General features: G+C 39.7%; 1 protein-coding gene across 1 annotated transcript in view; it reads left to right on the top strand.

Annotated features, from left to right (window-relative positions):
- Positions 1-24148, top strand: part of NLRP3 (NLR family pyrin domain containing 3) — a 39983-nt gene extending 15835 nt beyond the window's left edge. The window contains exons 7-9 of the mRNA XM_028534392.2: positions 17807-17977; positions 18461-18631; positions 23520-24148. Of these exons, the coding sequence (XP_028390193.1) occupies positions 17807-17977; positions 18461-18631; positions 23520-23619 (442 nt within the window). The 3' untranslated portion in view covers positions 23620-24148. The remainder of the gene's footprint in view (positions 1-17806; positions 17978-18460; positions 18632-23519) is intronic.
- The last annotated feature ends 2334 nt before the right edge of the window (positions 24149-26482 follow it).

Genomic DNA, 26482 nt, shown 5'->3' with positions numbered 1-26482 from the left:
TTACTTTGTCTGACTTACCTCATTTAGCATAATATCCCCTGGGTTCATCCATGTTGTTACAGATGGCAGGATTTCCTTTTTAAAGGCTGAATAATATTCTACTGTGTGTGTGTGTGTGTGTGTTAGCATGGTATATTTTTCTCTATCACTTTACTTTTATTTTTTCCATCTCTTCAGTTTTAATCTGTCTGTATCTTTACATTTAAAGTGGGTTTCATGTAGATAACATGTAGTTGGGTCTTGTTTTTTGTTCACTCTACAATATTTGTCTTTTAATTGGTTTATTTACACCACTAATACTCAAAGTAACTATTTATATAGTTGGATTCATATCTACCATATTTATTCCTGTTTTCTATTTGTTTCCCTTGTTCTTTGGTCCTATCTTTGTCTTCCTCTTTTTTTCTTTTGTGGTTTTAATTGAGTATTTATATGATTTTACTGTCTTTCTTTTCTTAGTATATATTATATTTCTTTTTTTTTAGTGGCTACCCTAGACTTTTTGATATACACTTACAACTAATTTAAGTCCACTTTCAAATAATCTTTTTATAAAAAGGTTTTATTTATTTTTAGACAGAGGGGGAGGGAGAGAGAAACATCAATGTGTGGTTGCCTCTCATGCACCCCCTACTGGGGACTTTGGCTGTCAACCCAGGCTTGTGCCCTGACTGGAAATTGAACTGGCGATGCTTTGGTTCCCAGGCTGGCACTCAGTCCACTGAGCCACACTAGCAAGAAACACTTTCAAATAATCTTCTATTGCTTCACAGGTAGTATGGATACTTTATAATAACAAAATAGTCCTAGTTCCTCTCTCCTGTTACTTGTATCATGGCTGTCATTAATTTCACTTCTATATGAGTATATATTTACACATCAGTATAAATAATTGAATACATTTTTTCTATTATCATTATATTGAACACGATGCTATCTGTTTGATCAGTTAAGAATAAGAAAGACAAAAATTTTTATTTTACCTTCCCTTTATTTGTTTCTGATGCTTTCTTTCTTTATGTGCATTTAACCTATATTATTTTACTTCTCTGTAAAGAACTTTAAAAAAATACCTATTGCAAGGTGGGTTTATTGGCAACAGTTTTCCTCATTTTTTTTTTGTTTGAGAAAGTCTGTTTCTTTTTCATTTTTTATGGATAATTTCACAGGGTATAGACTTTTAGGGTTTTTTTCTCTGTCCGCACTAAATATTTCACTTCATTCTCTTCTTGTTCACAAGATTTCTGAGAAGTCAGATGTAATTCTTATATTTGCTCCTCAATAGACAAGGATTATTCCTTGTCTGGCTTCTCTCAGATTTTTCTTTTACATTTGAATTTTTATATTCTAAAAATGATATGCCTAGCTGTAGGTTTTTGTTTGTTTATTTTGCATTTTATGCTGCTTGATGTTCTCTGAGCTACCTAGATCTGTGGTTAGGGGTATCACATTAATTGTGGGGAAGTTTTTGGCCATTATTGCCTTACATGTCTCTTTTGTTCCTTTCTGTCCTTTTCCTTCTTCTGGAATTCCCATTGTGTGTATGTTATACCCATACATGGACTTTTATTGTTGCTTCTCAGTTCTTGGATATTCTGTTCTTTTTTTTCCAGTGTTTTTATTTCCTGTTAACTTTTTCAGCTTTGAAAATTTGTATTAAAATCCTAAAGCACAGAGATTGTTTTTTCTCAGTCATTTACAGTCTCCTGTTAATCCCATCAAAGGCATTCTTTATTTCTGTTACAATGATTTTTATCTCTAACATATCTTTTTGGTTCTTTCTCAGAATTTCCTTCTCTCTGCTCACATTGTCAGTCCTTGCATGTTGTCTACTTTATGCATTAGGACCCTTAGTGTATTAATTGTACTTGTTTTAAGTATCTGATCTGTTCATTTTAACAGTGCTGTAATATGTGAGTCTGGTTCTGATTTTTTCTGTCTCTTTGAACTTTGATTTTTTGCCTTTTACTATGTCTTGTAATTTTTTCTTGATAGCCAGACATGCTGTATGTGGTAAAGGAACTCCTGTAAATAGGCCTTTAGTTACACAGCGTTGAGGTGTGGAGTGGGATGCATCTGTTACCCTAGGATTAGGTTTCAGTCCTTGGTGACCCTGGGCCTCTGGACTGGGACTCCCGCATCACAGTTCCCATTCCCTGCCCTGTTAGGTGAAACAGGTCCCCACATGGGCTTGCACCGAGGATTCCTTTCCCCGAGGCCAGTTAAGCTGTGACAATATCCCAGCAGGGCAGGCTTTGGGTAACCAGTCTCTTCTGTGAACAAGTCTTGTTAAGAGGAATGGAGTTCTTTTCCCCCTCCTCCTGCTAAAAGCACAAAGGGATTTTTATCTGAAGGTCACTGTGAGGGTTTCATTGAACTCCTGGAGGTAAAACTTACAAAAGCAGAGGGCCTCTGTGACTGGGCCCGTGGCGTTTTGTCTCTCTGACTGTCCACACCGAGCCTCCAGCCGGCAGGCCACAGTTCAGGGCCCCTACCCAAGCGCTGTCTCCGCAGAGTCTTCCGATCCAACAAGTGAGGTTCTCTGCCTCTCCCCTTTTGGGGCAGTGGTTTGTCCTGTGACCTCACATCTCTTACAGATCAAAGAGGAATTATGGATTTGTCTGTTTTATGTTTTTCTCCTTTTAACTTGTTGTTAGTGGGGAGTGCTGTCTCCTAGGCTTCCTGTGTGCTGGACTGGAAATGATGGAAGTAAGACTTGGATCCACAAAGTAAGAAGTGACAGTGTCTTCTCAGCCCACTTCTGAGAGAACCCTTTACAACAGGCTGATGAGAAAACTTCCAGACAGAAGTATTTAAACATCTATCTGTCTGTCCACCCACCCAACAATCTCTACACACTCTATGTGTTGGTTTTCTAGGGCTGCTGTAACAAAGTACCCACAGAATGGCTTAAACAACAGGCAGTTATTTCTATTTTAGTTTTACTGAGATGTAATTGACATACAACCCTGTGAAGTTTCAGGTGTGCAGCACCTGATATATATTGACATACCTATATTTTGAAATGATTACCACAATAAGTGTAGTTAATACCCATCACTTTGTGTACTTATGAAAAATGGTTGTTTTCATTTGATGAGAACTGTTAGTATTTACTTTCTTACCTTTCAAAAGTAGTTTACACAGCAGTGTCAACAACAGTCATGTTGTACATCACATCCCTAGTACTTATTTATCTTTGAACTGGAAATTTGTACTTTATGCCTTTGACGACCCTCACTTAATTCCCCCACCTTAGCTCCCAGCTTCACCCCTGGTAATCACAAGTCAGAGCTCTTTTTTTTCCTATGAGTTTGGTTTAAGGATTTTTTAAATCCTTCATATAAGTGAGATCATACAGTATTTGTCTTTCTTCCTTTGACTTATTTCACTTAGCATAGTGCCCTCAGGTTTATTTACGTTGTCACCAATGACAGGGTTTTCTTCCTTTTTAATGGTTGAGTAGTATTCCATTGTGTATGAGTGTGGTAAAAAACATACCATGTATGCTTTTTAAAGATTTTATTTATTTATTTTTAGAGAGAGGGGAAGGGAGGGAAAAAGAGAGGAAGAGAAGCATCAATGTGTGCTTGCCTCTCACACACCTCCAACTGGGGGCCTGGCCCACAATCCAGGCATGTGCCCTGACCAGAAATTGAACTGGCAACCTTTTGGTTCTCAGGCTCGTGCTAATCCACTTAGCCACACCTGCCAGAGCTGTCACATATTTTAATTTTTTTATTGAGAACTTCCTTTATTATCAATTTATCCCCTCTTCTTGTATTCTGGTTCTCTACTTTAGAAAATTATCAAGTGACCATGCTTTTTCTACCAAATGACTTACTGAAGACAGAAAGAGTAACTCCTTTAGAATGCCATACTTATATAGCTCTGAATAAAATATACTGACAAAAAGCATACACCTTTATTAAGAAATCCAGGGTGTGGTGTTTTTCATTTGGGACTCTTGGAATAGTTTTGAGCTATAGAAGTAAATAATGTTGGACATAAATGTATATTCTGATACATAAATTATTTTTTTAATTTTTAAAAAGATTGTATTTATTTATTTTTAGAAAGAGAAGAAGGGAGGGAGAAAGAAAGGGAGAGAAACATTGATGTGTGAGAGGTATGTTGAGAGGTTGCTACTTGTACTCCCCCAACTGGGGACCTGGACCACAACTCAGGCTTGCTCCCTGACTGGGAATTGAAGCCATGGCCTTTTGGTTCACAGGCTGGCACTTAATCCACTGAGCCACACCAGCCAGGGCAAATTATTTTAACTCTTTTAATTAAAAACTAGTCATATGCCATCCCACTCTTTTTAAAATTGAATTTATTGGCATAACATTGGTTAATAAAACCATACGGGTCGAGTACATAGCTAAATAAAACATCTGCACACTGCATGGTACATTCATCAACCTGGCAAAGTCTCTTTCTGTCCCCATTTATACCTCTTTGCCCACTTCCATCTCCCTGAACCCCCCTTTCTTTTGGACAATCACCATACTGTTGTCTATGTCTATGGATTTTATATACATATCTTAATCCCTTCACTGTTTTTCACCCAGCCCTCCAACCCCCTCCTCTCTGCCAGCTGCCAGCCATGTTTCTTATTTTTAGTATATTTTAATGGTTATGCTGTTACAGTTGTCCCATTCTTTTTTCTCCCCTTTACCTCCCTCCACCCTACATCCCCCTCCCTCCAGAATTCCCCCTCTCAGTTCATGTCCATGGATCATACATGTAAGTTCTTTGGCTTCTATATTTCTTATATTATTTTTTAACCTCCCCCTGTCTATTTTGTTTCTATGAATTATGCTTCTTATTCCCTGTACCTTTTCCCCTATTCTTCCCCCTCCCCCTCCCTGCTGATAACTCTCCATGTGATCTCCATTTCTGCATTCTCTTTATATTCTAGTTGTTTACTTTGTTTTTGTTCTTTTTAGGTTTGGTTGTTGATTGCTATGAGTTTGTTGTCATTTTACTGTTCATTGTTTTGATCTTCTTCTTTTCTTATATAAGTCCCTTTAACATTTCATAAAATAAGGGCTTGGTGATGATGAACTCCTTTAACCTGACCTTATCTGGGAAGCACTTTATCTGCCCTTCCATTCTAAATGAGAGCTTTGCTGGATAGAGTCATCTTGGATGTAGGTCCTTGCCTTTCATGACTTCAAACACTTCTTTCCAGCCCCTTCTTGCCTCCAAAGTTTCTTTTGAGAAATCAGATGACAGTCTTATGGGCACTCCTTTGTAAGTAACTTTCTCCTTTTCTTTTGCTGCTTTAAAGATTCTCTCATTTTCTTTAACCTTGGGTAATGTAAGTATGTTGTACCTTGGTGTGTGCTTCTTTGGATCCAACTTCTTTGGGACTCTCTGTGCTTCCTAGACTTGTATGTCTATTTCCTTTACCAAACTGGGGAAGTTTTCTTTCATTATTTGTTCAAATATGTTTTCAATTTCTTGCTCTTGTTCTCCTTCTGGCACCCCTATGATTTGGATGTTGGAACATGTAAACCCGTCCCAGATGTTCCTCATCTTCTCATCATTTTTTTGAATTCTTGTTTCTTCATTCTATTTTGGTTGAATGTTTATTTCTTCTATCTGTTCCAATTTGTTGATTTGAACCCCAGCTGCCTTCCCTTCTCTGTTGGTTCCCTGTGGATTTTTCTTTATTTCACTTTGCATAGTCTTCAAATCTTCCTTTATTTTGCAACCATGTTCAGCCATTTCTGTGAGCAGTCTGATTACCAGTGTTTTGTACCCTGCATCTGATAGGTTGGCTACCTCCTTGTCACTTAGTTCTTTTTCTGGACCTTTGATATGTTCTCTCATTGGGTCATATTTCTTTGTCTCAGCACATCTGTTACATTGTAAGGGGTAGAGCCTTAGTTATTTGCCCAGGTGGGGCTACCTAGTTTGACATGTTGTGGCACTGTATGTGGCGGAGGGGCCAGAGAGGGAACAATGCTGCTTGCTTGGTTCTCACTCTACTTTCAAAAGATGGGCAGTTTTGCCCACCAACACAATCCCCACAAGTTTTGACAGCCAGAGGTTTTGAGGCTTTGTTTTGCCAATGCTGGAACCCTGAGTTGCATGGTCTGTCTCGCTCCCTAGTTGTTCCTCCCAGTTTATCCACACATGAATATGGGGCAGCCTCTTTGCCCTCACTGCCCGTCTGTTTCCTTCACTGCCCATCTATTCCCCTCCTACCAGTCTGTGTGAATGTTTCTTTTTTAACTCCTTGGCTGTTGGACTTCCATAGAGTCTGATTGTCTGGAAGATCAGCTTGTTTTTTGTTTTTAAATTTCTTGTTTTCTTTTGGTTGTGTGAGGAGGCAAAGTGTATCTACCTACACCTCCATCTTCACTAGAAATTGTTTCATGTTTCTATGCCTCTGTTTGTATTCTGTTCATCAGTTTATTTTTTTATTAGTTTCCACGTATGAGTGAAGTCATATGGTGTTTGCCTTTCCCTGCCTGGCTTATTTCACTTTGCATAATAATCTCCAGTCCATCCATGCTGTCACAAAAGGTAAGATTTCCTTTTTTATGGCCAAATAGTGTCCCACTGTGTAAATGTGCCATAGCTTTTTTATCCACTCATCTGCTAATGGGCACTTGGGTCATTTTCAGATCTTGGTGATGGCAAATAATGCTGCAGTGATCATAAGGGTGCATATATTTGTTTGAAGTGTTTCATATTCATAGGATATATTCATAGGATATATTCTCAGAAGTAAGATTGCTGGGTCAAAAGAAAGTTTTTTTAAAATTTTTTGGGGGTGACTCCATACTGCATTCCACATGGGCTGTGCCAATCTGCATTCCCACACACAGTGCAGGAGGGTTCACTTTTCTACATATCCTCACCAGCACTCATGTGCTGCTGTATTGATAATAGCCATTCTTTTTTTTAATCCTCACCTGAAGATGTGTTTTTGTTGATTTTAGAGACAGAGTAGAGGGTGGGGGTGGAGAGAGAGGGAGAGAGACAGAGAGAGAGAGAGGGAGAGAGAGCGAGAGCGAGAGAGACAGAGAGAGAGAGAAAGAAAGAGAGAGAGAGAGAGAGAGAGAGAGAGAGAGGCATCAATTGGTTGCCTTTCTATGTGCCCCAAGAGGAAATTGAACCTGCAACCTTTTGGTGTACAGGATGACACTGCAACCAAACTGAGCTACTCAGTTGCTCAGCCAGGTTTATAACGCAGCCAGGTTTATAAGTTCTTCATATATTTTAGAAATTAAACTCCTATTCATTGTCGAATATGTTGTTCCATTCAGTGGGTGTCTTTTCATTATGTTGATGGTTTCTTTACTATACATATTTTTAATCTATTCATCTATGGTGGACACTTATTTTGTTTCTATTTCTTGGCTATTGTAGAAAGTGCACCAATGAACATGGAGGTGTACACATCTCTTCAATATAGTTATTTTATTCACTCAGATATTTTTCCTAGAAGTGGAATCACTGGATCATATGGCAGTTCTATTTTTAGTTTTTTGAGGAAAGTCCACACTGTTTTTTATAGTGTCTGCACCGTCTGCATTCCCACCAACAGTGCACAAGTGTCTATTTTTTCCATGTCTAGGCCAGCATTTGTTATATCTTTTCTTTTTGGGTGGCAGTTCATTTTAATAGGTATGAGGTGATATCTTGCTGTGATTTTGATTTGTATTTCTCTAATGATTAGTGATGTTGAGCACCTTTTCATGTTGGCTATGTGAATATCTTCTTTGGAAAAATGTCTATTCAGGTCCTTTTGCCCATTTAAAAAATGAATTATCTGTTTCTTTTTGCTGTTCAGTTGTATGAGTTCTTCATATATTTGGATATGAATTCTTATCTGATATATGGTGTGCAAATACTTATTTTTCATTCTATAGGTTGTCTTCCAACTTAGTTGGTGGTTTCTTTGCTCTGCAGAAGCTTTGTAGTTTGATGTTCATCTGCTCCTTTTGTTACTTGTGTCTTAGGTGCTACAGTAAAAAAATCATTGCATAAGAGTCAGGTCAGAAGTTTTTTTTTTTCCTATTTTTTTCTAGTGTTTTTTATGGTTTCAGGTCTTACATTTACGTCTTTAATCTATTTTTAATATTTGTAAGTAGTATTAGATAGTGTGTTTAGTTTCATTCTTTTACATGTGAATATTAAGTTTTTCACCATTTATTGAAGAGACTGTCTTTTCTTTTCTTTTTAAAATAAAATTAAATTTTATTTATTTTTATTTTTAAATATATTTTATTGATTATGCTATTACAGTTGTCCATTTCTTCCCCTTATTCTCCTCTTCCCTGCACACCATGTCCCACTGTCATTCCCCACCCCCTTAGTTCATGTTTACAGGTGGTACATATAAGTTCTTTAGCTTCTACATTTCTGATACTATTCTTAACCTCCCCTTGTCTATTTTCTACCTACCATTTATGCTACTTATTCCCTGTACCTCTTCCTCCATTCCCCACTCCCATTCCCTGATGATAACCCTCCATGTGATCTCCAGTTCTGTGATTCTGTTTCTGTTCTAGTTGTTTGCTTAGTTTGTTTTTAGTTTTGTTGTCGATAGTTGTGAGTTTTGTTGTCATTTTACTGTTCATATTTTTATCATCTTCTTTTTTTCTTAGATAAGTCCCTTTAAACGTTTCATAATGAGGGCTTGGTGATGATAAACTACTTTAACTTGACTTTATATGGGAAGCAATTTATCTGCTCCTCCATTCTAAATGATAGCTTTGCTGGATAGAGTCATCTTGGATGTAGGTCCTTGCCTTTCCAGACTTTGAATACTTCTTTCCAGCTCCTTCTTGCCTGCAAGATTTCTTCTGAGAAATCAGCTGATAGCCTTATGGGAACTCCTTTGTAGGTAACTGTCTTATTTTGTCTTTCTGCTTTGAAGATTCTCTCCTTATCTTTAATCTTGAGTAATGTAAGTATGATGTGTCTTGGTTTGTGCTTCCTTGGATCCAACTTCTTTGGGACTCTCTGAACTTCCTGGTCTTTGTGGAAATCTATTTCCTTTGCCAGATTAGGGAAGTTCTCCTTCATTATTTGTTCAAATATGTTTTCAATTTCTTGCTCTTGTTCTTCTCCTTCTGGCACCCATATGATTTGGATGTTCGAATGTTTTAAGTTGTCCCAGAGGTTCCTAAGCCTCTCTTCATTTTTTGAAATCTTGTTTCTTCATTTTGTTCTGGTTGAATGTTTCTTTCTTCCTTCTGGTCCAAACCATTGATTTGAATCTCAGTTTCCTTCCCATCACTGTTGGTTCCCTGTATGTTTTCCTTTATTTCACTTAGCGTAGTGTTCACTTTTTCCTCTATTTTGTGACCATACTCAACCATTTCTGTGAGCATCCTAATTACCAGTGCTTTTAACTGTGCATCTGATAGGTTGGCTATCTTTTTGTCACTTAGTTGTATTTTTTTCTGGAGCTTTGATCTGTTCTTTCATTTGGGCTTTTTTTTTTTTTTTTTTTTTTTTTTTTTTTTGTCTTAGCATGCCTGTTATGTAGTAAGGGGCAGATCTTTAGGTAGTTTCTAGGCCAGGGCAGCTCACATCACTGCATTGTTGTGCTATATGTGAGGGAGTGGTCTGAGAGGGAATAATGCTACTTGTTCAGCTCTTAAGACACTCTATTTTCTTTATTGAGTAATCTTGGATCCCTTGTCAAAATTAGTTTGCTGTAGATACATATGTTTTTTCTAGGCTCTTGATTCTGTTCCTTTGGTTTGTGTAACTGTTTTTATGCCAGTGTCATATTGTTTTGATGACTATAGCTTTATAATCATCAAAACATTTCAGTTTAGTTCTTCTTTCTCAAGATTACTTTGGCTATTTAGGGTGGCTATTTGGCTACTATGTGGTTCCATAAGAATTTTAAGATTATTTTTTCAACTTCTGTAAAAATTGGCATTGCAGTCTTGATACGAATTGCATTGAATATGTAGATGGCTTCAGGTAATATAGTCATTTTAATAACAATATTAATTCTTCTAATTTATGAACAAGGGATATATTTCCATTTCTTGTGTCTTCTTCAGTTTCTTTCATCAATGTCTTGTAGTTGTTAGTGTAGAGATCTTTAACCTCTTCGGTTAAATTTACTCCTAAGTATTTTATTGTTTTTGATACTATTATAAATGGGATAGTATTCACATTTATTTTATTTTTGGATAATTTATGAGTATATAGAAATGTTATTGACTTTTATATGTTAATTTTGTATTCTGTATTTACTGGATTTATTGATTAAGTCTAACAGTTATTCGGTTGAGTCTTTAGGATTTTTTCTAGATAAAATCATGTCATCTGCTGTTGGGGGAAGGGGGTGTGGGCTGGGTAAGATGGGTGAAGGGATTAAGCAAAGAGACAAAGAGAAAGACTCATGGATGTAGATAACAGCATGGTGATTGCCAGAAGGAGGGGTATTGGGGGGAAGTGAGAAAAAGTAAAGGGGGAATAAATGGTGATGAGACTAAAGATGATGTATTATAGAATTGTATACCTGAAACTTATAAAATTTCAGTGACCAGTGTCACCTCAATACGTTCAGTTAAATATAAAATATCACATAATTTGTAAATAGAGGCAATTTACTTCTTTCTCTCCCAGTTCTGGTGTCTTTTATTATTTCTTTTCTTGTCTGATTGCTCTGGCTAGGATTTTCAGTACTATGAGGGGAACCCCCCAAAACTGGAATTATCAAGTCCAGGCTTCCCCTACTAGGCGAGTGTTCTAGGAACCCATCTGTATCAGTGTACTAGCTGGTATTGCCATGAGAGACTGTGTTCAGCTTCAGTGAAATTTTCTGAAGACTCTTTCAACACATTTGCCCATTTCATCATGGGCAATTTACAAGCACACCCGTCAACACTGTGCTGATTGTTCAGTAGTTTTTGATTAAAAAAATGGCATGACCCCCATGCCCCACCCACCCTATCCACCAGATTTTTCCCTGAGTGATTATTTTTTTTCTCCCAGGATAAAAAAGTCCTCACAGGGAAATGTTTTGTTGATGTGGATGAGATGAAGCAAAAAATGGCAGGAGCACTAAAAAGCATCACAGTTGACAAGTTCAAAAACTGTTTTGAGCAGTGGGAAAAAATGTCTCTGTAGGTAAATTGCATCAAATGAATAGTTTGAAGGTGACTGAAGTTTAAACATGTAAAAAAATATGCACAATTTTTAATAAATAACTTCTTTTTTTGGAGGTTCCCCCCTAGTATATTGAATAAAAGTGGTGAGAGTGGACACTCTTATCTTGTTCTTGATCTTAGAAATAAAGCTTTCAACCCTTTATCATTGAGCATGGTATTAAATGTGGGATTGGCATACATGGACTTCATGATGTTAAGGTACATTCCTTCTACACCTGATTTGTTAGAAGTTTTTATTATGAGTGGATGTTGAATTTTGTTAAATGTTTTTCTTCATCTACATAATCTTTATCTTGCATTCTATTTATATGATGTATCACATTTATTTGCACATTTTGAATCATTCTTGCATTCTAGGGGGATACATTATTCTTAATGATGGTGAATGATCCTTTTTATGTGCTCCTAAATTTTGGTTAACTAGTATTTTGTTGAGAATTTTGCACTTATGTTCATCATGGATATTGACCTATAGTTTTCTTTTGTTGTATGGTCTTTGTCTGATTTGGTACCAGGGTAATGCTGGTTCATAAAATGAATTTGGAGTATTCTGTCCTCTGATATTTTTGGGGGAAGAATTTCAGTAATTCTTCTTTAATGTTTGATAAAATTTACCAATGCAGTCATCTTATTCTGGGCCTTTCTATGTTGGCAGTTTTTTTTATTACTAGTTTGGTTATTTTTTACTAGTAATTGATCTATTTGGATTTTCTATTTCTTCTTGATTCAGTATGGGAGTTGTATATTTCTAAGAATTTTTTCTATTTTTTCTAGGTGGTCTAGTTTGTTGCTTATAGTTGTTCATAGTAGCATTTGATGATCTTTTATATTTCTGTGGTATTAGTTGCAATATCTTCTCTTTCATTTATAATTTTGTTGATTTGGGTCTCTTTTTTCTTGGTTTGTCTAGATAAAGGTTTGTCAATTTTGTTAATTTGCTCTTTACTTTGTTAAATTTTCCTATTGTTTTCCTGTTCTCTGTTTTATTTGTTATAATCACTTTTTAATTTTTTTTTGGTAGGTTTGGCTTAGTTTGTTCTATTCTTGTATTTCTTGAGGTGTAAAGTTAAGTTATTAAGTTATCTCCATGGTTTTGATATATATGTTTCTAGCTAGAGATTTTCTTATTAGAACTATTTTCCCGCATACCATAAGTTTTAGCAGATTGTATTTTCAGTATTTTGTTTGTTTCAAGATACTATTTTTTCCCCTATAATTTCTTTTTTGACCCATTGGTTATTTGGGAGTGTTGTTTTAATTTTCTTGTATTCTTGAATTTTCTAGTTTTCTTTCTTTACTCATTTCTAGTTTCATACCATTGTAGTCAGAGAAGATACTTGGTATGATTTCAGTTTTCTTGAATTTGCTTAAAACTTGTCATGTGGCCCTAACTTATTATTATCCCATCAGTGCTCCATGTGTACTTGAGGAAAATGTGTGTTTTTGCCATTGTTGTATAGAATGTTCCAACTGAGCTTTATTGTCTCTCAGTAGTGCAGGCTGACAAAGTGCAAGGTGCTGGCAGCATTGGCTTCTTCTGAGGCTGGGAGGGAGAGCCCTGCTTGGTACTTGCATTCCAGCTCTGGTGGTTCCCTGGTGATCTTTGGCATTCCTTGGCTTCCAGACCCATCACCCAACTCTGAGCCTTCATGTCTCCATGGTGTACCTCCTGAGTGGTTGTGTCTGTTTGTGTCCAAATGTCCCCTTTTTATAAAAACACAATTCACATTGGATTAGGGCTCACCTTAATGACCTCATCTTAACTAATTACATCTGCAATGACACTATTTCTGAATAAAGTCACATTTTGAAATACTGGGGCTAGAACTTTATGAAGTTTTGGTGGGAGCACAATTCAAACCATAATGTTCTATCTCTCTGTCAAAACTGGAATCATAATGTGACTACTTTCTTATGATATGCATTTTAATTTTATTGTGACTACATTGCTGTGCGGGTAGGTACTGATCTACAGACTTGGGCAAATATCCCTTGGAATTCATTGTGGCAATTTATTTAGCTACTGATTGAATGATGAAACTTTGATTAGTTTTCTAGTTTTTCACCATTACAAACAACTCTAACAAAGCATATTTGTACATACAACTTTATGCATGTGTATTTCTTAATGAAGCAAAACTATCAGGCAATTTATATTTTGTTAGGTACAGCCAAATTTTTTTCTTTTTAAAGTATATTTTATTGATTATGGTTATTACAGTTTCCCAATTCTCCCCCTTTCTCCCCCCTGCTGCCCTGCATCCCCCAACCCTCCAGCATCCCCTGCTTAGCTCATGTCCATGGGTTGTACATATAAGTTCTTTGAGTCCTCTGTTTTCTATACCATTTTTGACCCTCTTCCCATCTATTTTATGCCTACTAATTATGCTTCTTCTTCCATGTACCTTTCTTGCCTATTTCTCCCTTCCCCCTCCCCACTGAAAACCTCCATGTGATGTCATTTCTATGATTCGTTTCCTGTTCTAGTTGTTTGCTTAGTTTTGTTTTTGTTGTTTTTCTTTTTCTTTAGGTTCATTTGTGATAATGTGAGTTGTATTTTACTGATCGTATTTTTTATCTTTTCTTCGATAAGTCTCTTCTATATTCATATAATAAGGACTTGGTGATGATGAACTCCTTTAACTTGACTTTATCGGTGTAGCACTTTATCTGTCCTTTCCATTTCTAAATGAAAGCTTTGCTGGATAGAATAATCTTGGATGTACTGGATTATCAAGTCATTTTTATGACTTCAAATACTTCTTTCCAGCCCCTTCTTCCTGCAAGGTTTCTTTTGAGAAATCAGCAGATAGCCTTATGGGCACTCCTTTGTAGGGAACTCTCTCCTTTCATCTTGCTGCTTTTAAGATTTTCTCTTTATTTTAACCTGGGTAACTTAATGATGATGTGCCTTGGTGTGCTCCCCTTTGGGGTCCAACTTCTTGGAGACTCTGGGCTTCCTGGACTTCCTGGAAAGTCTTATTTCCTTCACCAGATTGGGGGAAGTTTTCCTTCATTGTTTGTTCAAATAAGTTTTCCATTTCTTGCTCTTGTTCTTCTCCTTTTGGCACCCCTATAATTCAGATATTGGAACATTTCAAGTTGTCCCAGAGGTTCCTAAGCCTCTCTTCATTTTTTGAATTCTTGTTTCTTTGTTCTGTTCCAGTTGGATGTTTTATTTCTTCCTTTTGTTCCAATCATTGATCTGAATCTTGGTTTCCTTCCTGTCACTGTTGGTTCCCTGAATGTTTTGCTTTATTTCATTTTGGGTGTCTTTAATTTGTTCTTTCATTTTTTGACCAAGCTCAATCAGTTCTGTGAGCATTTTGATTACCTAGGCTTTAAATTCTCCATCAGGTAGGTTGGCTATCTCCTCATCACTTAGCTCTCTTTCTGAAGTTTTGCTCTTTCTTTCATTTGGGACTATTTCTTTGTCTCTGGGCACCTATTAGATTGTAAGAGGGGGGGCTTAGGGATTCACCAGGGCAGGGCAACCCTCTTTGCTGTGTTGCCGAGCTGCCTGTGGGCAAGGGGCCAGAGAGGGAACAGTGCTGCTTCCCTGCGTGTCTCTAGCCCCACTTTCCAATGTACTCTCCTGTGAGACTGGGACTTTCTCCCACCATGCAGCTGCCCTAGTCCACAGTCAACTCTGAGTTGGGTTTCCAGTTCAGCCAGCTCTGCCCGCATGGTCCAAAGCCTTACCATGTGTTCTCTTTGTCCACTGCCTTACTGGCCTAGTTGTTTTGGTTGATTGTTTTTTTTAATTCCTTGGTTATTAGAGTTCCATGCAGTTTGATTTTTGGCACTTCTGGTTGTTTATTAATTTTAAATTGGTTGTTATCCTCCTTTTGGTTGTTCGAGGAAGCAAAGGGTTTCTACTTATGCCTCCATCTTGGCTGAAACTCCAAATTTTCTTTTCTTGAACTTTAGGCCATTATCTCTTTACCCCACCATTATACAAGTGTCTCACACTGAGTATTTACAGGATCCTTTAGCTTTTGTAACCCACTCCCCATCTCACCCTTTGTCCTGTTCCTGCCTGCTCCTTAGGCCCTGCCTTGTTGAATATCAAGACATCCAGGAGGCATATTAGCCAGTAAAAAGAGGACAATTCTAGTTAATAAATAAAAAATGAGAAACAAGAAACTTTTGGTTCCCTCTACCTCTTATGTTTCTTTTACATAACATCCCAGAGGAAGCCTTCAAATGCAAATTTGATAAATTTGAGTCTTTGCTTAAAATTCTTCAAAAGTTCTTCTCTGAAGTCAGACTAAAGTTGGTGCATGTGTCTGACCTGAGCTTGCAAGGCTGCCCCTGACAACTGCTAGTGGGCTACTCTGCTCTCTTGCCCACCACACCCTCCACTCTACTCTGAATAGTGATGAATTCATTTTTGGTCCTAAGAGCCTTCCTGCTCTTCCATTATGCCTCACCCTTGTGTACCATCTTCCTTGGCCTGGAGGGTCCCTTTACCCTCCCATCCCCAGCTTGCAGCTAGGAAGCTCCTTCTTCTCAGTCAGGAAGTAATTTTTTTTCAACCTCTGTCTTTTTTCCATTTAAAAATACAAACAAAAACAGCACCTGTATCTTGGTTTAGTATGACTCAATGAGTTGATCCTGTTAAAAGTCATCATCCCATGCCAGGTACATAGTAAATGTTCAACAAATGTAAATTTTCCTCAATTTTTTGTGAGACTTTTTTTCTGACATAAAGTATATATCATTATTAAAATTTAGAAAAATAATAATTTTTTAACTTAATATGGTGCATGAGACAGTATCTGTGCTAAGTTGAATAGATCATTTGAAACCAAGATACACAATGTTGGTTGCCATGCTCTGACCCTAGTGGATTGGTTGGGAGGACTTGCTTGTTCAATTTTCTCAGCAGTTCATTACATGCTGTGTACCCTTCCCTCAGTTTCAGTGATTACCAACATTTTGATCATTCAAATGTGAGTTATTCCTAACAACCTCTCTTCTGCTTGTGACTGCTGCCACTTCACTATGTTCCTCAAACATCTGTTTTAAAATCCCTTCTAGTCCTTTTCTGGAAATAGTGGTGATATTTGCCATTCTATAACTTTCAAAATATTCTTCCCTTACCTTTTTGATGTCTGTCTCTAGTCTCCTGGGATGTTCTCTATCTTGCCAGTTTCTTAGTCTGTTCGAGCTGCCATAACAAGGCTACCATACGCTGAGTGGCTTAAACAATGAAAATTTATTTTTCACAGTTCTGGAGGCCAGAAGTACAAGATCACAGTTCTGACACATGACCCAGTTCCAGCTGAGGGCTCTTCAGGTCCACAGTAACTTTCGCACTGAGTTCTCTCCCACTGTGGGGCGAGGGAGCTCTTGGAGTCTTGGTTAGAAGGGCACCAATCCTACCTTGAGGTCTCCACACTGGAGACCTGATCAAACCTCCCAAAGACCCCTCCTCCTAATGTTATCACACTGGCAGTTACAAATTTCACATATGGGTTTTAGAGGGATACAAACAGTAGGTCTATAACAGCTAGTAATCCTGCACATTCCTTCTGAGTGTTTACTAAGGACCCTGTGGTGAACTTCTTAGCTGGAGACAAAACTTACTAGAAGCCACTTGTGACTTGCTTGGTTTCTGCTCGTCCCTCTTGGGTCCACTTCCTTCTTCATCCTGCTGACTCTGTCTTTTTACTCTGACTTAAGGGAAGATGGAGAGCAGGGGGTGGATCAGCACTTCACTTCCTTGACGCAGTCTGTTCATGCTCCACAGTCTGAACGAATTCTTTCTGTGTTCCCACTTTTCCTGATTTTCACACCCATTAGAGCTCAACAACATGTGATTGTTAAAAATTCTAGTATGAATAAATGTGATTGTATAAGATGTTCTTCAACCAAGGTCTCTGGCCTCATGCATGTGCCTTTCTGTAACTGTGTCCCACCCTCTGAGTGCTATGCAGGAATGGCAGCTCTCTATTCCAGAGCCCTCATGCTCTTGTTGGGTGAGAAAATAAGCTCACTTGACCCAAAGTAGTGCATCCAAATCTTAACGCTACAGAGTGCAATGCACAGCCAAGCCTTTGTGCCTCCAGGGGTGCTTATAGCAAAGTCAGTGTGCTATGGACAGGTGAGCAGCAGGCAGCAGTGACCCTAGAAAAGCTTAAATCTGGGCTCCCTCTCCACCACACACTTGCTCTTTGACTTAAGAGAAACACACAATTTTATGAGCCTGAGATTTCTCATCTGTAAAAAATATGCAGCACTGACTATTGCATGGTCACCTTGCCTGGCTGATGTAAGAATCAAGTAAGACAGGTCTCTGCAGTTCTGTGGGACAACCTGAGATGGAAGAAGCAGTGGAGAGGCGCATTCCCAGCCTGTGGTCTCTGTGTGAGGAAGAGGAGGGACTGTGGAGGTGTCTGGCTGAATTTGCTTTCACTCTCTCTTCTTCTGACCCCAGCACAGTGTCTGCTGAGACTGTACTTGTGTCTTATGGGGCCAGAGACAGGGATTTTATGCTTCCTCAGGTTATCTGTGTGGCTGGCTTAGACCTCTCTAAGGAAGTATGCAGCTTTTCCAATAAGATGAGGCTCCATGGTGAGAGATCCATGTGGTGTCCAAGGAAGGCTGCACCCTGAGGACTTGTCCTGTTTTCTCTACAGGCTGGTGAAGGTGGGCCTTACATCTGGTTGTTGTCCAGCTCTGTCCTCGGTGCTCAGTGCTAACCAGAACCTCACACACCTTTACCTGCGAGGCAATGCTCTTGGAGACACAGGCGTGAAGCTGCTGTGTAAGGGACTCCTACACCCCAACTGCAAGCTTCAGATGTTGGAGTAAGTTCCTTAGCTTGTCACAGTGATGGGAGGATGGTGGGGTCAGGGTTGGGGAAGTGACGATGAGATCATCGGTACCTAAGAAGTGATACTGTCTTCCATGTTTGACCTGTGACCAAACCACAGAGCTGGGGGCGAGGGCTCTCTCTCCAGGTGGCTGATGGTGAGGGCTGGGCTCGTCTTACCACCAACCTCTCTACTGCAAGAGAATGCACGTGGTGTGGATCTTGTGCTCTAAGGAAATTTAGGGGGAGACACCAAATTTGGGAAAAATCAATTCAGAAACTGCTACTGCTAATTGAATCTGGATAATCCAGTAGCCTGGAAAAAAAATACTCTTACCTGCAAAAAATAATAATGGCACATACAATTACTCTGTGCTTGTTCATCCTGCACTTTTATTTGAAACATTACAGGCTAAGCTCGGGGAGACCTGGGGCAGGGTAAGGGGACATTTTCTTTGAATTGCTCTCTTTCTTGCAGACTAGACAACTGTAGCCTCTCCTCACACTGCTGTTGGGATCTCTCCACATTACTGACCTTCAACCAGAGCCTACGACAACTAAGCCTGGGCAGCAACGACCTGGGCGATCTCGGGGTCATGCTGTTCTGCAAAGTGCTGAGACAGCAGAGCTGCCTCCTGAAAAGCCTTCAGTAAGTGCTCCCTGCAGGGTGTGAGGGGCAGGGCTCTGAGTTCCTAGGAAAAGCTGGCCACTTACCAAAAACCAAGTTGGTTTTTTTATACTCAGGTGAAAGTTGGGCCTGGGCTAGCTGTTGCAGATATTTTATAAAAACAGTAGAGGAGTTATGAACCTACATATTCTACTTCATCTAGACATTGAGAATATATATTCAAGGGTCAGTTGGAATGAAAAGACTTTCCTTTCACATTCTTAAAAGAAATGTAAGGCCCAGTGAAAGTAGCCAAATGAAGTTGTTCTCTGCAGGGGCTTGGAGTTTGCAGACCTAGACCTGTCTGAGGTTCATCCTGATTGCAAAGGTCTTGGCGTAGAAGGGTGTTGTTGGTCTTATTTATGAGGATTTCTTAAAGTTGAGAGAGTGCCTCAGAGAAAGCAAGGAGGGAAGTTCCATAACATTCAGCCAGCTCAGTGTGGGGTGGCCCCTGGCTCCCTTCAGTGCCGGGATCCCCCTCAAGAGGTGCCTACCTCTGTAGGAAGAGCTTCTGTGAGTGTCAGTCAGCACCTTGGGCCACATTCCCCAATGCACATTCCCAGGGCCATGCCCCCACTGCACTAGATTCCTTCCTTGGCTGGTGAGACCACATGCTGTCCTTGGTGTTTCCTCCTACTTCATGGCTGTTTCTGCTCAGTCATCTTTTGCTTATTGTTGTCCTGACATTTACATGCTGAATTACCTGGGACTCAACCATTGTCTCATTTTCCTTCTACATTTTCTCCTTCATACATATTGTCCAGTCTTCTGGCTTTACCCTACATGTGCTGTGCCCCCCAGTTTGCATCTCCATGAGTACCAGGCCCAAATGCTTATCTGCCCTGCCCACTTGGGTGTCTGATAAGCCTCCCAGACTTACCTGTTCAAATCCAAACCTGGGCACTTCCAGTCTGTCTGAAACTGCTCCTTCCTGGTATCAGTCTGGTAACCATCTGAACCTCTCATGCCAGAAAAGAGTGGTGCCACCTTTGATGCCCCTTTCCCTTCTGCTTGTCCACTCTGTAGGCATGTCCTGTGTGCTCTGCTTCCACAGCAGACCTGCCCATTGACCACCTCTTTTTTTAATACGGTTTATTGATTATGCTGTTACAGTTACCCCATATTCCCCCCTTTACTCCCCTCCACCCTGCACAGCCTCTCCCACCCACATTCACCCCCCTTAGTTCATGTCCGTGGGTCATACATATAAGTTCTTTGCCTTCTACATTTCCCATACTATTCTTGCCCTCCCCCTGTCTATTTTCTACCTACCATCTATGCTACTTATTCTCTGTATCTTTTCCCCCTCTCTCTTCCTTCCACTCTCCTGTTGATAACCCTCCATGTGATCTCCATTTCTGTGGTTCTGTTCCTGTTCTACTTGTTTTCTTAGTTTGTTTTTGTTTTAGGTATGGTTGTTGATAGTTGTGAGTTTGCTGTCATTTTACTATACATGTTCTTTACCTTCTTTTTCTTAGATAAGTCCCTTTAACATTAGGGCTTGGTGATGATGAACTCCTTGAACTTGACCTTATCTGGGAAGCATTTTATCTGCCCTTCCATTCTAAATGAAAGCTTTGCTGAATAGAGCAATCTTGGATGTAGGTTCTTGCCTTTCATGACTTGGAATGCCTCTTTCCAGCCCCTTCTTGCCTATAAGGTCTCTTTTGAGAAATCAGCTGACAGTCTGAAAGGAACTCCTTTGTAGTTGACTGTCTCCTTATCTCTTGCTGCTTCTAGGATTCTATCCTTAATTTTAATCTTGGGTAATGTAATTATGATGTGCCTTGGTGTGTTCCTCCTTGGGTCCCACTTCTTTGAGACTCTCTGAGCTTCCTGGACTTCCTGGAAGTCCTTTGCCACATTGGGGAAGTTCTCCTTTACTATTTGTTCAAATAACTTTTCCACCTGTTGCTCTTCCTTTTCTCCTTATGGTACCCCTATAATTCAGATGTTGGAGCATTTAAAGATGTCCTGGAGGTTCCTAAGCCTCTCCTCATTTTTTTGAATTCTTGCTTCTTTATTCTTTGACTGGATGTTTCTTCCTTCCTTCTGGTCCACACCATTGATTTGAATCTCAGTTTCCTTCCCATCACTATTGGTTCCCTATTCATTTTCCTTTATTTCACTTATCATAGCCTTCATTTTTTCATCTAATTTGTGACCAAATTCAACCAATCCTATGAGAATCCTGATCACCAGTGCTTTGAACTGTGCATCTGATAGGTTGGCTACCTCTTCGTCACTTAGTTGTGTTATTTCTGGAGCTTTTATCTGTTCTTTTGTTTGGGCCATTTTTTGTCTTGACCCACCTGTTACATAGTGAGAGGCGGAGCCTTAAGTGTTTACCTAGGTGGGGCAACCCTGTTGCTGGGTTGTGACACTGTATGTGGGAAAGTGGTCTGAGAGGGAATAATGGCACTTGCTCCGCTCTCTGCTGGATTTCAGTCACTTCTTCTGCTTCTCCCAAGCAAACTGGGCTGTTCTGGTGCTGATTTCCATGTGGGTGGGCTTGTGTATGTTCTAGGACCTTGTGGGTCTCTCCTATAGACTCTCCTGTGAGTCTGGGAGTTTCTCCCAGCATTGCAACCTCCCCACAGGTGTTTTCAATTGATGTTTTGAGGCTTTATTTCCCTGAGCTGGGACCCTGGGTTGCGCAGTCTGTCTTGCTCCCCAGTTTTGTCTGGTTTATCTGTGCACAAATGTGGGACTGCCTGGTCTGCCAGCTGCCTTGTGCGCCATGCCTGTACACAATCTGCTGCCTCACTGGGTCTGCCTGCTGCCGCCTGCGCACCCGGGTCCACTACCCATTGCCTTGCCACAAGTCCTCTCTGCCCTGGTGCCTGAATCTACCCTTCCTACCAGTCTGGATGAATGTTTCTTCTTTAACTTCTTTATTGCCGGACTTCCAGACAGTTCAATTCTGTCAGTACTGGTTTTTTGTTTTGTTTCTAAATTGTTGTTGTCCTTCTTTTGGTTGTGCAAGGAGGCACATTGTGTCTACCTACACCTCCATCTTGGCCAGAAGTCCCTGTTGACCACCTTTGCCAGTTTTGTGGTTCTCACCCCAGGTCAGGCTGCCATCCCCTTTGTCTGGATTGTCATGCTGGCTTCTGCCAGACTCCTCTGCATCTATTTTCTTGCCATAGAAGAGGGAGTGTGCATCTGAAACAGGAGTCCTCTCTGACAACATGTACCAGGGACTTCCTGTCATAGTCACAGAGAGTGCCAAAGGCCCCGTGTGACCTAACCACACTGTTTCTGCAAGTTTGTTCTTTTCTGGCCCTGCCCCTTCTGGTGCTTGCACACTGGCCTCCTTACACTATCACACAGACATGTCCTCCCTCAACTTCTGCCTGCTGCTCCCTCTGCCTGGAACTCTCCCCTTGGGATATCCATGTGCCTCATTCCTGCACCCCTTCACTGATCTGCCAAATGATCTTCCTCAGAGCAAGTGTTTCCTGCCATCCTGTTGAGAACAGCAGGCCAGCACACTTTCTTCTTCCCTTCTTGTTTCTCCCCCATGTTGACCACCGTTGTGTGTGCTAGGCCATTTTCTTGTTTATTTGTCATCTATGTGCTACCCCAGGAGTATAAATTCTATTAACCCAGGGACCTCTGTCCTTGTCCATGACCTCAAGGCCAGAACTGACTGGAATGTATGTTTGAACAGAAATTGGATTCAGCATTGCATCCTCAGGCCAACACAGTGGAGCACATTTGCTACAGGAAAAGCCAAATGCCTCAGAGCTAAGAGAACTAGAGGAACAAAGGGAGGGATTGATCAGGATGAACCAGGCTGTTGCTGCATGGGGTCACTGACCCAGCCCTCAAGGTCACTCCGGGGATAAGGGGTAGGCTCCAGATAGGCTGGGGCATCCACAGATGCAGTCAGCCTGTCCTGCCACCTTCACTGCCGCAAAAAGTAGCACAGATGGGGTGCCTTGAACAACTGACCTTCATTTCTCACAGTTCTGGAAGGAGGACAGTCCAGAGTCTGCCTGCTCAGTTTCTGGGGAAAGCTCTCTTCTGAGCTGGCAACGGGTGCCCTTGTGCTGTGTCCTCACGTGGCAGAGAGACTGAGAACACTGGTATCACCTTCTAGAGGAACACTAATCCCGTTGTGAGGACTGACCCAGTGACCTGTCTAACCCTAATCACCTCCTGAAGGCTCATCTCCAAATACCAGCATACTGAGTTTAGGGTTTCAACACAGGAATTTTGGAGGAACATAAACTTTCAAACCACAACAAAATCAGATCACAATTGTTAGAAATGAGGCAGGACAAATAGCATGATTTCTCAGTTAAGGGGCAAGGAAAAGTTTAAAAAAGAGAGGGAGAAAAAATTTATGATTAAGAAGACTTGAGAGGCATAACAAGCAATTTCAACCTGTGAACTTTATATGGCTCCTAATAAATGAACATGATATAAAAAAATGACCAAACAAAGAACTTTAAACCTATTGGACATATGTTGATATTAAAGAATTATTGTTAACTTTTTAAGCTGTGATAATGGCATTGTGGTTATGTTTAAAAAGTCTTCTTCATTTTGTGTCATTCCATGAACTATTTATAGGTGACATGTTGTGTTTAATTGAAACAGGATTGACTGTTAATTGTCAGACCTGAATAACAGACATAGGGGATTCATCACCCTATTCACTCTATGATTGCATATGTTGAAACATTTTCAGACTTGAAGGTTCAAACAGAACACAAGCCATATTAGGTAGGAAGTGCAGTGCAGTACTGGAGTGCTGAGAAGTGTGAAAGAATGAGGGAAGTGAGCTGAGAAGTTTAAGGCCAAAGCTCCAAGAGTGTTCATTTGAAGAGTGTAACTCCAGGCTCTCTGTTTGCTTTTATAGGTTGTGTAAAATGTATTTCAATTATGAGACAATCTGCGCATTAGAAACACTTCAAGAAGAAAAGCCTGAGTTGACCGTTGTCTTCGAGTCTCCTCAGTAGTGCTGGCAGTGGGACTGCCAGACCCCAGTGGCCAAGCCCAGCCAGCCCCAGGTGCATGGGTGTGAGGGAGTGGGCCTTCGGCTGGCCCTGCCTGGAAGAAGGCCGGCACTCTGCAGTCCTCAGCCATGTGGGAGGGCGAGCTTGCCACCAGTGCCTTTGAGAGAGACTGGGAGTAGCTCCTTACCCCAGGCTAAGGCTCAAGAGCAACGAAACTGTCCCCATAGTGTGACTCTTGGCACAGCACTTGCCAAGAGGATGGGCTGGCTCCTCTTGCTGACCTCGTGTAACTAACTCATTCACTAAAGCACTTTGTCCATCTTCTTCTTCCTCTTTTTACTGTCTTCAAATTGCTCCCCCTCATGTTTGTTTCCCTACTTTGTTCTGTTCATCCTGTCATCTCTTTCTTAACTGAACAGAATGGAAGGACTTCACTATATATTATGCTGCAATTTTGTGGCAGCAACTTATTTATTTTTAATTTTGTAAGAGTGATATTTTTTAATAAAATAATTCATGTTTATTGTACCTGGTTGTATTTATTTAAATTGTTTTCTTTCTTTAATTTAAAAAAAGGGTGCCCAGAGATCTTTTTACTTATTTATCTAAACTACAAAAGATAAATTAAATTGCTTTGTGAATTTAAAAATCTCTTTGCCAAATGATTTGATTTGATTCCATAATGACTGGAAAATGGAATCCACTTACCCCAAATCTAAAGGTGGAAATGCCAGCTGTGGTTGGAGAGGAGGCTGAAAACCACGTGAAGGAAGGCTTTAGAGTCAGTGGAGCCGACACCCAGAGGCAGAACCAGCATGTAGAGAATGCATGTTTGCCTTCAGTTATAAGAAATCATCTGGGACTTACTTTTACCCCAGGAACATTTAATCTACCACACTTCACATAGCATTAAAACATCAACAAATACTGATAATTGCTTCTCTACACATGGGGCAACTTTGAACCACATGGAATTAATTACTTAGGTGGAAATACTACTTCCTCTGTCAAATGAGCTGACCAGACCTCGGCTACCCAGAGTGAGGCCTGTTGATGGAAGGGGCTTGTGCAAAAATGTAAATCAATGACATTACTGATTTACAGTCTTGTGTGTTTTGTAGCTAAGCTGACTTCTCTTCATGGTAAGGCTTTCTTGGTAAAGGAAGCAGTGTATGACTTATATTCGGGTGCAAAGTCTTTATCCTGTCTGGAGCCAGCACTCGAAGTAACTTGGATCTAGATATTGGTTTTTGCATCTTCATGAAATGAGCTACAGCAGACTACCTCCCTGGTATAGACACCTTGACCTGCAGACAAAATGTATTAAACACAAATCTATGCTTGAAATAGAAAAAAAACTTCTGGGCACTAGAACCAAGATGGATTCCAAGCTTGTCCCATTAGTGACCCAAAGGACTATCTAAATAGATACAAAGACCCCACAATGTAACTACTTTTAAAAAAATCATTTTATTTTTCAATTAAAGTTGACATACACTATTGTATTAGTTGCAGGTTTACACCCCAGTGATTGACATTTGTATAACTTACTAAGTGATCATCTCAATAAATCTAGCACCCATCTGACACATAGTTATTACAATATTTTGACTATATTCTCCATGTTGTACTTTATATCCCTGTGACTGTTTTGTAACAACCAAGTTGTACTTCTTACCTTCTTCACCTTTTCCACTCATTCTCCCATTCCCCCTCCCATTTGGTAACCATCAAACTGTTTTCTGTATCTATGAGTCTGTTTTGATTCTGCTGGTTTGTTTTGTTTTTTAGATTCAATTGTTGATAAATACATATTTATTGCCATTTTATTGTTCAAATTTATGATCTTTTCTTTTTCTTCTTTTTAAAGAAGACCCTTTAACATTTTATGTAACACTGGTTTGGTAAGGATGAACTCCATTAGCTTTTTCTTGTCTGGGAAGCTGTTTATCTGCCCTTTAATTCTAAATGATAGCTTTGCTGGCAGAATAGTCTTGGTTGTAGATCCTTGCTTTTCATCACTTTGAATATTTCTTGCCAGTCCCTACAGGGAGCTCCCCTGTAGGTAACTAGCTGCTTTTCTCTTGCTGCTTTTAAGATTCTCTGTCTTTAACCTTTGGCATTGGATCCAACTTGTTTGGGACTCTCTGAGCCCCCTTGTATGTTGAATGCCACTTTTATAAATAATGACCTAGTTTTCCAACTGAAAACTGAGCACATTGTATATAAAAAGGCATAAGACTCCAAGTAGAGAAGGCAGGCCAGTTGGAGACCTCAGGACCCAAGAACAATATGGCAGTGAGGTCACCAGGTTTGTTTGCTTGCTTGTTTTGGATGTATAAATACAGACTTGAAGCTGAAGAAGCTCTTTTCAACAAGCAATGCTGGAGCAATTGGACATCCAGAGATTAAATAAATAGACCTTGACCTAAATCTTTAACTTTGGGTAAAAATTAACTCCAAATGGATCATGGAGTTAAATGTAAAGTGTAAAACAATAAAACTTTTAAAAAACAACATGGAATAAAATTTCTACAGCTTGGTAAAGGGATTTTAAATATGACACTGAATGCATGATCCATAAAAGGAAAAAATGGTAAATCAGATTTCATCAAAATTTAAAATCATTGCTGTGTGATTTTTGTTAAAATGATGAAAATTCAATATACCAGCTGGGGAAATATTTCTCAACCACATACATGTCTGACAAAGACATATCTAGAATATACAAGGAAATCTCTAACTCATCAAGAAAAGCCACTTAGAAAATAGGCAAAATATAGGATGCATTGAAAATGTTATACTTAAAAAAGATGAAAAAATGTTTATTATTAATAGCCATTAGGACTATTCTAATTAAAACCAC

Source organism: Phyllostomus discolor, chromosome 8, assembly GCF_004126475.2.
Source record: "Phyllostomus discolor isolate MPI-MPIP mPhyDis1 chromosome 8, mPhyDis1.pri.v3, whole genome shotgun sequence".
NCBI classification, from domain to species: domain Eukaryota; kingdom Metazoa; phylum Chordata; class Mammalia; order Chiroptera; family Phyllostomidae; genus Phyllostomus; species Phyllostomus discolor.
This window is presented reverse-complemented; position numbering and strand designations above follow the sequence as displayed.